This window comes from Bombyx mandarina, chromosome 28 (assembly GCF_030267445.1).
Source record: "Bombyx mandarina strain Sakado chromosome 28, ASM3026744v2".
NCBI classification, from domain to species: domain Eukaryota; kingdom Metazoa; phylum Arthropoda; class Insecta; order Lepidoptera; family Bombycidae; genus Bombyx; species Bombyx mandarina.
Window position 1 is genome coordinate 7,399,037 of NC_143233.1, and position 12,282 is coordinate 7,411,318.

Genomic DNA, 12,282 nt, shown 5'->3' on the forward strand with positions numbered 1-12,282 from the left:
GCTTAATCATGAGTACATCTTAGTATAGAATCTTTGTACAGGTACTGCACGAAACACATCCCTTTGCATCTTGTTTGTACATACCTATTTCTGCTAATTCTATAAAAATAAATAATAGTTTAAAAAAGTAAAAAAAGACGCAATATAAAATATATTTTAAACTATTTTCAATTTAAATTTATTAAAATTTACTAGCGACCCGCCCTCGCTTCGCTTCGGAAACATTAAAACACACATGAAACCAAAAAAAAAAAAAAAAAAATTAAAAAAAGTAGCCTATTTTCATCAGGGACAATGTCGGCTTCTAATGGAAAAAGAATTTTTCAAATCGGTCCAGTAGTTTCGGAGCCTATTCGAAACAAACAAACAAACAAATCTTTCCTCTTTATAATATTAGTATAGATTTTCTATTTTTTAGTTAAATTTTGTATAAAAACGTATTTTTAAAGCTATTAAGTATTTTAACATCAATTCCTGCCTTATCGACTATAGATAAAAATTATATAAATTGGCAAAAATCTTATTTTGCAAATTGAATAATGGAATAATATTATCAAATTAGTGTATTGTCATCGGTCCTCGATAAATCTACAAAGTTTGAATGGCCGTTCAAAGTGGGTCAAAATCGCGTCTAAAGGAGTCAGTTACAAACATACAAACATACATACAAGTGAAGCTAATATAAATCGTGTAAAAAGAGAATAAAATATGACGAAGAGGCATCAGGCGCGCTGTGTCTGCCCACAATACTACATAAAGAATACGAACACCTAAAATAATGACACGCTGAAGAATATTCTCAATCGAATATCCACTCTACTCTGTGCGCGCAGTTTTAAGTAAAAACGATAAAGTACGCTAACCAAACGCATTAGAATCTATATTTAGATATTGACTGAGAGCAGATGAATTCGCTGAGCCTAACCGCGTGACCTTTCACGAGTCGCGCGGTGAACGCCTAACCCGCTAAGGTCAAGGAGACTGAGGTTGCAAATGGGTGTTTTAAAGCTGTCCCGAAAGCTCAATTTGCTCCTTCGAGAGACGATGAAAGTTGTCCCAACATTTTAGAAGTAAAGCCTAACAAGGACTACGCCTCATTCACGTCACTGAATTCTCTATCAGGATATTCTCATTCATTCTTAGTAATTTTGTTTAGTGTCTATTGGGCATTAAAATCACTTGATATAAAACTACTGGAATCTCACGGTTACTTAGCTATGCAGTAAAAATTATTAACAAAGTTTGTTCTTATCTAATGCCACAATGTGGGGTCGGCGTAGTATGTCCTCTTTTTCCATTCCGGCCTATCATACGTCAACTCTGCACTAACACTCTCCTCACACATATCCTCTATCACACAACCCGTCCAAGCAATTTTAGGACGCCCCCTCCTCATATTAGGTTCCCTTTTAAATAAATAATAAAATCTATTTAAAAACAGCATATCTGAATCAGCTTTTACGTTAACATGATTTAGATCAAATACAGGAACATGTCACCCCAAAGGTACTTACAGTGACACAGAAGATATAATCTGCGGACGATGTCGTTACAAGTCGTTACAAGAATGAATATAAGGAAAATGTTATACGATCCTATCCGTCACAGCTAATAGATTCCATTGCATTGTAAGGAAAGGATCACTAAAGAACGTCCTGATCGATTTGACTTTCCATTTGTATTCATAATCTGAATTAAGATAACGAAAACGGAGAGAAATCACTGAGAAAATTAGAAAAATCGTATAGAAAAACGATAGGAAACAAAATTGAAATCTAAACGTGACTTTTGTCACGTCATCAAAATATTTTTTGAGCCCTTTGACTGCCGTGTAGGTGACCGGTGCCCTACGTCCCACTGAGGTAATTATATTGATTTCTGTTACTAAGGCGCCTGGATTGCCTAGCTTGGTCTTTTTGGTCTCTCAGAAACAGATTCATTATCAGTTTTTTTTTTATTACATAGATGGGTGGACGAGCTCACAGCCCACCTGGTGTTAAGTGGTTACTGGAGCCCATAGACATCTACAACGTAAATGCGCCACCCACCTTGAGATATAAGTTCTAAGATCTCAGTATAGTTACAACGGCCGTCCCACCCCTTTAAACCGAAACGCATTACTGATTCACGGCAGAAATAGGCAGGGTGGTGGTATCTACCCGCACGGACTCACAAGACGTCTTACCATCAGTACCATCAAAGTTTTTTCGGATTCGTCTTTCCCAAAGTCTACACTGAATATTCCGGGGCTTTAGTAACAGAAATCGACTTAATTACTTCAGTGCGCCTCGTAGGGCACCGGTGACCTACACGGCAGTCAAACAGTTGAACAATGAATGCACATTCGTTGTCTCTTAGTGCTAGTCTAATTCAATAATCCATTCAGCATTGTTACAACATCCTCAATTTCGCGTCGTCTATTCACTGAAGCATGCACAAACAACTACTTCGATGCGATCTCGGACGAGAAATCAGAGCTGCCAGATTTTTTTTAAAACGGATTTTATGACCTGGTAACTAAGACCTTTAGATCATATCTTACTTTAATTTATATTCTTAATTTTATGAAAAATGATAATATGGACTGAAATGAAATAAAATGAAGATGATTAATTTGAGATCAACTAGGATGAAATTAAATGAAATGAGATGCGATGAAATATAATCTCTGTAAAATGGTGGTAATTTACTGACATTTTTTCAGTGGACTTTTTGGAGGATCCCGAGAAGTGACGTCCAGCGGCTTTGTTTCATTTTCCCACATTTGTGCACTTTCACAGATATTAAACAGTTAATAAATCACCGTTATTACGCATTTAAACCTGAAGAGACACTAAATAGACAAAATAAAACAAATCACACAACTTCACTCCTCGCATTCCCGCCAAAAACCCAGACATGCCGGATAGAGGGCATCCCAAGCTCTTCATAAGCATTTTCGACCAGAATTTGAGAAGTCTTTACTCGTTTTCTTTGTAAGGAAGGGTCACGAAAACAAATTTAAAACAATATCCCCCGGGACAAATCGATGTCTTCTAAAGTAATTCCGTGATTTTAAATAAAATTAGATACTTTTGTTTTTAGCTTATTAACCTACTTTAAAAAAGGAGGAGGTTCTCAATTCGACTGTTTTTTTTATGTTTGTTATCTCATAACTTTTGACTGGGTGAATCGATTTTGATGATTATTTTTTTATTAGAAAGCTGACGCTTTCCGTGTGGTCTCATTTCAATTTAGTTCAGTTCTGATAATGGTATCCATGAGAAAACCACATTAGTCTTAAATTTGCACTAAGTACGTGCGCGACAAATAGATGATTTTTTTTTCTACTTTACTTAACACCTGCGATCAGTCGCCAAGACTATAATCAGGTGAGTTGTGATTTAACAATTGGTTTGGAGGGACAGAGCCAATGCTCCGTCTCGCCTTAGTAGGGTAGCACGTCGGCTCTCTTGAGTCTTCTAATCGGATTTGGATGCAATAGTAAGCTGGACAACGGGTTTGGGTGAGCTTTCAAGCGGTTCTTATAGTTGGCTGAGTATCGTTTAACTTCATCCAAGATGGTTGGGATTTCCAGGTACTCGTGGATTTCAGAATTTCGAGTATACCAAGGCGCCGACGAGAGTACCCTCAGGATACTGTTTTGAGCTCAAAATAGATGAATAACTCAATGTCACGCCAACCGATTTCGATGATTATTGTTTTTGGTGTATATTAATTTGTTTTGGAATATCTTTTTTTTCTATTTGAAGTCTATTTTGTTAAAGCATGTCTATTTACAAGTATTTATGTTCTGTTTCAAAATTGAATGTATCTTTCGAGAATAGGTATGCACGTCTAATTCTTTGGATGCTCTATGGCTTAAGCCTTTTAACGGATTTCAATATGTTAATCTGAGGTGTTATTATATTCGTCTCAGTTTTGAAAAATTGCCATAAGGTGCATTATTTATTTGTTCAATGAAGTTCTTTTTTTCGTGAGGACCGCGTTTTTTTTTTCTTGCTTAGATGGGTGGACGAGCTCACAGCCCACCTGGTGTTAAGTGGTTACTGGAGCCCATAGACATCCACAACGTAAATGCGCCACCCACCTTGAGATACAAGTTCTAAGGTCTCAAGTATAGTTACAACGGCTGCCCCACCCTTTAAACCGAAACGAATTACTGCTTCACGGCAGAAATAGGCAGGGTGGTGGTACCCACCCGCGCGGACTCACTAGAGGTCCTACCACCAGTAAAATTGTAGGGGTATTCGTATTGGCTCGCGCGAATCTAAGATTTCCTCGTCAATGACGTGAACTTGTATGCAGTTTTTATACGCAAAAAAAAAAGTTAACAATCATGTTTCGTGTCGCTTCTAGTACCGAGTACAGTAACGTAGAAATATTATATTTGATTTTTTTATTAATCAAATCATTTTGCGGTTTGTTATTAACTCTCCTATTAACGAAAAATTTGCACTCAAAAATTAATACGTCAAATACGATATTTTATAAGAACTTATAATGTTTTGGTAGTGTACAGTATTATATTATTAGCAGCAAACGGAGAAAACAAAGCTTTACTAAGAAAAATTTTGTTTTTTTGCTTTTTTTTTTGCCACGTTAATTGGTCCCGTGATAAGTTCGTAAAGAACTTTTGTTACGTCGCTCGCGACGAAGCGCTCGACGAGTAAATTAACCCACAGACACAGCCCAATGATTTTCTCGACGGATCTTCTCAGTGGGTTGCGTTTCCGATCCGGTGGTAGATTCTGCGAAGCACGGCCCTTGCTAGGGTTCGTGTTAGCAACACCGTCAGGTTTGAGCCCCGTGAGCTCACCTACTAGTTAAGGTTACACTGCTATGGTCTCTTCAGATCATCAGCGCAGATAGGAAAAAAAAAGCGAATCTTGTCGATTGACAGAGACATCTAGTGACAGTTGCGTATTCGGGAATTCCGATTGCGCCCGATGACGCCCGAGCGCGACTTAGATGTACCGCCAGTGTTGCCCGCTACAACTCCGCTGCGAATCTCGATGCACCGGTGTTCGAATCTCAGACGGGTACCAATTTTTCTAATGAAATACGTACTCCACAAATGTTCACGATTGACATCCACGGTGAAGGAATAGCATCGTGTAATAAAAATTAAACCCGCAAAATTTTATATGTTCGCTGAAAATATTGTATTATACACGTCTCGTACGTCTTAACGGTCTGTTTATCAATACAAACGTTCACGTGTGTTTATTAGTACGAAACCGAACGTGTATCGGCGTTACTAATTGATCTAACAGGTTAATTGGGTTCTCGATTCAATAATCGTTTTAGATGTTCGTATTTTTTTTTTGTTTTTGTTTTTGTCGATAGCGCGCGATGACACCGTTTTGTATAAACATGATAGAATAGATAAATCTATATATTAATACGTGAAGCAAAAACTTTGTATCCCTTTTTACGAAAATTGCGCGGACGGAGGAGTATGAAATATTCCATACTTATAGAGAATATAGAAAAGAAGTGCACAATGCTAATATTTTTTTTAAATAATGCATAAAAGATACATTAAATCGATAAAGAAAACAGTACACACACTACATACCATGTATTTGACGCATACACGCATGCATACTATTTATTGTCAAACTTTTGTTCTTGACGTCTGTTGTCAAATTGAGAATATTGTTTGTCTTTGTTAATATTTTCTATAGTGTAGTCTTGGCGAAATTTGATGATTATAGAAATATAAAATACAACCATAATAGTGTACAAACTTACAATTCCAATTAATTATAGTCGAATTTCGACTACTGCGGGACCTCTAGTATTTAGAAAAATCTTCGAGTTGATTTTGTGCAGAAATGAAGGATATTTTTTTATTGCTTAGATGGGTGGACGGGCTCACAGCCCACCTGGTGTTAAGTGGTTACTGGAGCCCATAGACATCTACAGCATACATGCGCCACCCACCTTTAGATATAAGTTCTAAGGTCTCAGTATGGTTACAACGGCTGCCCCACCCTTCAAACCGAAACGCATTACTTCTTCACGGCAGAAATAGGCAGAGCGGTAGTACCTACCCGTGCGGACTCACAAGAGGTCCACTAGTACCAATTTACATATGTGCTTTGAATTACTTAGCAAAAAATTACATTCATTTTACGCGTTACAAACATGAAACGCTTTATTCTTCTAATAATCTTAATACTGTTCACTGTTAGCTAAAACAAGAACTAGCAAATAATTTAACGCGCTCCCAAGATATTGCGATAACTGTTCAGTACGCGCGGTACGTAAACGCAGCCGTCCGTGACCACAGAAACCGTAAATTATATGAAAACCTAAAATTAAACCAAAAAATACTGTACTCGAGTTGTTAGGTCTCCTTTGGAGGCGCTCGGGCAGCTGTTAGCAAATTCCACCCATCCTAGCTGAGTCTTTGCTCGCCAGGCCTGTCATGGTGAAACTGAAAAGGCCGCCGGGCCATTATTTATCCCACATTCATAAAAAAAAAGTTTTTGAATGGATCCAAAGATGCCGTATTGTCCGAAGACCTTGCGGGAACAGAAGACCCAGAGACCTTGTAGAAGGGGAAGGTTTTGCTAACGCTCCCGGGGACTTAACAGCTCAAGGGCAGCTGGTTCGCGAGTGCATCTACCACGGAATCAGATCGCGACTTGCTGAAAAGACCCGGCGAAAAACTCAGAGGGCCGATGCTATGGGCTAAGATTCAAGTCGAACTATTAGGCGAATTCTACAGCTACCCCGACCTATGCTTTGGTTGCTATTACTAGGTAAAAGAGACTTAGGAATTCATGTCTCAGGTAGGTGTCAGCATTTTTTGTTGTTCATGTCTATGGGCTCCCGTGACCACTTAATAACAGGTGGACTGTGGCTCATCCACCGAGCAAATAAAAAAATAAAAAAACAGCACTGAGAGTAAATCATGAGGTGAGGCAGAACATAAGATCAAGTATTCAAGCTAATGTAAACCTTTTACCTTTCAAAAAGGAATATATAGTTATAGTAATAGAATGGTTTTGTGACATAAAGAACAAATTTTATCCCACCTCTCCTGGTGAAACTGGAAAGGCCTCCGGGCCACCAGTAATCCTTCAATCATAAAAAAAAAACAGTTTTTTCTCTCTCATATAATTTCTATTTCAAGTTGAATTGATGAACTAGTTCCACATAATAATGCTGTTAAACTATTTTGTGTTGAAAACTCCTTTAGTAGTGGTAAACTTTTATTACGCTTTTTATTAATAATGAATGCAGATCCATCTGTTGATCGCTAGCTACTTTGCCCTGATGTTAAATCAATACCTAAAGCCGTAAGCATCACGATGTGAATAACACCTTGGGATAAAAAGTCTTCTTCTTTAAAATTGTGTGTTTAAAAAATGTTTATTCTTTAAAATGAAACAAAATTGCTTTCGTTATAAAATTATTTACTGCAAAACCAATTTAAGGTGTTACGAAGATGGTTTTTTTTTAATTAATCTATACGAACGCCATAAAACGAACACGCGTATCGTCGAGTTAGTTCTTCGCTCTGTTTATTTTTAAAAGAAAGCTGCCATGCTGTTGTAACAGACTAAGTAACATCGTTCAATTTTTTTTAATACCTCGGATGAATATGTGGTTTATATCCATTTCGACAAAGCGGCACGACACGAGAACACTCTCATCGTGGCCGCCGGTAACTACATTCCCGATTCTGCGGGCAGAATGGAAAGCAGTCGACGTCGCCCAAAACACGTCATTTCGGATCCTCCCGATCCACTAACGGTACTTTTAGGTACCTCAAGCACCGGTCATCGTACTCGTCGAACACGTCGCTTGCGACGAAAAGCTCGGCGAGTAAATTAAACCACAGACACAGCCCACTGAGTTTCTCGCCGGATCTTCTCAGTGGGGCGCGTTTCCGATCCGGTGGTAGAATCTACGAAGCACGGCTGTTGCTAGGGTTCGTGTTAGCAACGTCGTCAGGTCTGAGCCCCGTGAGCTCACCTACTAGTTAAGGTTACGCTGAAATAGCCTCTCAAGGCTATCAGCTTAGGTAGGAAAATTTTAAATAAAAAGGTTTTTTATATTTGACGCACTCACCGGCATCTATAGACAGAACATTATCGTTGCCCATCTGAGCGGTCGGTTCGTACCTTCGTCGTCTATTTGGTATTAAATTGTAATCCCTTTTCTGTTTTCCCTTTTTCCTCTTTCTCTGTCGTCTTGTTCAGCTCAACGATCGTCTGTATTTATTTCTCTTGTCCAGTCTAGGAAAGTCACATTGTCGAGTCTCCCTTTTAGTCTCTCTCGGGTTATTGTAGGTAGTATGTATGGATGAAGTCGTCATGGCCTAAAGGATAAGACTTCCGGTGCATACGTGTTGAGCGATGCACCGGTGTTCGAATCTCAAGCGGGTACCAAATTTTTCTAATGAAATTCCTACTTAACAAATTTTCACGATTGACTTCCACGGTGAACGAATAACATCATGCAATAAAATTCAAACCCGTAAAATTATAATTTGAGATATCTCGATCATACGATCTGCAACGATCTGCAGGTGTTGAGAGCAGATCGCGGGCCCACCCACTAAACGAGTCCCCTGCACTCTTACACCCGACGTCCGATCTCCGTCCGTGGTCAAAACCCGGTCAGAGTAGGGGGATTCCCGCGGTCAACACTACAACCAGACAGACATGCGGCGCCATCCCGAGGACGCCCGACCAACGACGTCGGTCTCCGCGGTACGGCGGCCCTACCAGGCCGCCCAGGCGATGCCAGTAGTGTTCCGGGATACCCCGCTGGGCCAGAACCAGCCTGCCGGGTCGGAACGCGATACACCGCCGACCGGGTTGCTCTTCCACAGTATGTTCGGCGACGCAAGCGACGACGAAAATGCGGACAAAAAAACAATTCAGTTTACCTGTTGCCTTTTGACAAAATATATACGAAATATAAAACTATAGCTGTATATAATGTTGGATATTTTTAGAAAATTATTTGGTTAAAGTCATCTTTTATTTACTGCAGCCATTACCTGTTCGTAATTAAATCGTAATCAGCTTAAAAATACCACAACATGATATCACTCATACTCTATTGAATAAAATTAAGTTGATTGTGTGCATAAACTGCTAATTGGTTAAATGTGAGAATGATGTAAGCATCTTAGATTAATGAATGGCTTGAATATTATAGGTAAGTTTGTTTTTTTATTCCATAGCGAACAAGCTAAGACCTTTCTGCTGTTAAGTGGTAAGGGATCCCAGAGACGTCACTATGCGAATGCTACCACTTTAGACACAAGTTCTGAGTCTCAATTGTATATTATTAAGAATGTCTTATCAGAACACAATACTCCTTCTCGACCAATATGTAGTTAAGTAAAAAATATTAAGTATTTCTGTACATTCCATACATATCAATTCTATACATACCAATGTTTACATCATCAGCCAACATTGATTTAACCTTGTTAATAATGTTGGTATGCACAATACATATTGTACAATGCTCATCAATTGAATTTATTAGTAAGTGTTGAATTATAAATAATCTTGTTTCATTTTATATCAGTCTGAATTTTTTAAGGGCATAGATTTCTAGTATTGGTTCACTTGCAAACTAATTTTAGAATTCGTAATTGTGTTTCTGCATCACGCAAGGCATTTCAGTTCAAGGAGTGAGTTGTCCATTATTAATAAACAAGTGGCATCTTAATCTTGTATGGATACAAGTCACATTTAGAAAGTGAATGTTTTTTTTTTGTTTTTTTTTATTGCTTAGATTGATGGACAAGCTCACAGCCCACCTGTTGTTAAATGGTTACTGGAGCCCATAGACATCTACAAAGTAAATGCCGCCACCCACTTTGAGATATGGGTTCTAAGGTCTCAGCATAGTTATGACGGCTGCCCCACCCTTCAAACCGAAACAGTTTACTGCTTCACAGCAGAAATAAGCAGGGTGTTGGTACATACCCCTGTGGACTCACAAGAGGTCCTACCACCTGTAATAGCACAAATTTTGCAGATTTGATTTTTATTACACCCTGTTATTCCTGCACAGTGGAAGTCAATTGTGAACATTTGTTAAGTACGTATATCATTAGAGAATTGGTACCGGCCCGTGGGATCCAAACATGGGTGCATCGCTAGATACGAATGCACCGGATGTAATATCATTTAGGCCACAATGACCACAAAATTTGTGTATAAACATCTCTTTTTGGATTAAAATTAGCCCCACATATACACAATAAATATCAATCGAAAAGGTTCTTAAAATTTATATTAAAATTCTTAAACTTAACTTCCTTGACTTGCTTGCTGTCTTTATTGAATTGGAATATTAGTTGTTGTCCTCAAGTTTACATTAACAGTTGATCATGATGGAAATAAGCTAGAGTGTTATAGTTTAATGATGCTTGCAAAGACAGTCAGAACATATTAAGTCGTTGTGGCCTAAAGGATAAGACGTCCGGTGCATTCGTATGTAGCGATGCACCGGTGTTCGAATCGCGCAGGCGGGTACCAATTTTTCTAATGAAATACGTACTCAACAAATGTTCACGATTGACTTCCACGGTGAAGGAATAACATCGTGTAATAAAAATCAAACCCGCAAAATTATAACTTGCGTAATCACTGGTGGTAGGACCTCTTGGGAGTCCGCACGGGTAGGTACCACCACCCCGCCTATTTCCGCCCTGAAGCAATAATGCGTTTCGGTTTGAAGGGTGGGGTAGCCGTTGTAACTATACTGAGATCTTAGAACTTATATCTCGAGGTGGGTGGCGCATTTACGTTGTAGATGTCTATGGGCTCCAGTAACCACTTAACACCAGGTGGGCTGTGAGCTCGTCCATCCATATAAGAAATAAAAAAAAAAAAAAAAAAAACGTGCTTTACTAAGATTACTCAGGGTAATACTGCAGGTAAGGGTAATAACTGCAAACTGACATAGATATGATTCTGATGACACATGTACCAGAACCCAAATTCTGATCAACGGTTAGAAAACTAGGATATTACACAATTTTCTTAACATACCAATGAGATTAATCAAAGGAACACAATGTTTTCTTGGAATTGTGAATCTATATTATAAACATTACCATGGGAGTAACAAAACATTAATATAAATCATTGTAAACGCTACAAACAAACCAATTTTGATGGCTGTATAATGCAAAGTGTACTGTATTTGACAAATATCACCATCTCCCTCAAAGCCCTCGTGTATTCAGTTTAAAATGTATAGCCATTACACAATTTATTTGAGGCTTTGTCCACATCCCTCGTGGTGAGCAACATATTCAAGTCTGGACTCACAAACCAACACTGTGGAGTGAGACCAATTACCCAATTCAATTTAAAAATAATTTACTCCTCTTTTTTTATTCTGATGATGATGATAATTGAAAAAATTGAACACCTATAAATTAAACATGAACGTCACAAATAGAACGAAAATATTTTTTCCATCAAATTACGCCTTGATCTCCAAATATTGAAGAGTCAAATTTTTTCAATATAATCGGTTTATTTTGGTACTTTGTTTAATGATTTTGCACAAATTCTGGGGCAAGAAACCAAAGGCTACGCACATCCTCCCACTAACTATTATTCTACCTACCTTCATATCCGAAACAATCTGCTGGTATAGATTCCATAACGGCGAGCAATCCTTCTCAGTGGTCCCCTCCATTTTCGTTATACACAAAAACACTACAAGCACGGTCGAATTTTATCTAAGAAAGCTACACTCCTCACTTCTCAGAGCACGCCATTAAAATAAAGCAATAAATGTTTCATTTTTCTGTTACTTAATTCACAACAATTTTCTAGTACATTTCAAGATTACCTACATTCACACAAGAACATTGTTAGAAACATTAACAAATAAATCAATATTTATAAACACATTTCGTTCATAAAATAGTAATTTTCACATATTTCTATCACACTACAGTTGGATAGTTTCTAGATACGTGAAGAATAAATGTTTGGGGGTACTTTAATTCAGAAAAACTTCAACAGAATTGAATTTCATACAAAACAAACTATCTTTACATCAATATCGAGGCGCGAATCTTACTAAAACGACAAACACGCTCGCCGATCGGGCTCGATTTGTTTGATGCTGAATCGGTTCATTTTTTTGTAAAAATTCACGGCCACCGGTAAATAGACCTTATAGTGTGTGCCCATGCTGCCAGATCTTATAGTCAAAAGCAGAATTTTAATGGCGCCGTTTTATGAGTGTAATTTTCAAGTTTCAATATTTTTTATT

At 38.1% G+C, this 12,282-nt stretch overlaps 1 protein-coding gene across 5 annotated transcripts in view; it reads right to left on the bottom strand.

Moving 5' to 3' along the window:
- The window catches only part of mim (missing-in-metastasis), a 162,444-nt gene extending 150,307 nt beyond the window's left edge, over positions 1-12,137 (bottom strand). For 3 of the 5 annotated variants that reach the window (XM_028174872.2, XM_028174873.2, XM_028174869.2), the window contains exon 1: positions 11,626-12,136. In XM_028174872.2, the coding sequence (XP_028030673.2) occupies positions 11,626-11,697 (72 nt within the window). In that variant the 5' untranslated portion in view covers positions 11,698-12,136. Of the gene's footprint in view, positions 1-11,625 lie in introns of all 5 variants that reach the window. The other 2 variants (XM_089738986.1, XM_089738985.1) reach the window with 1 other exon arrangement.
- Positions 12,138-12,282: the final 145 nt, after the last annotated feature.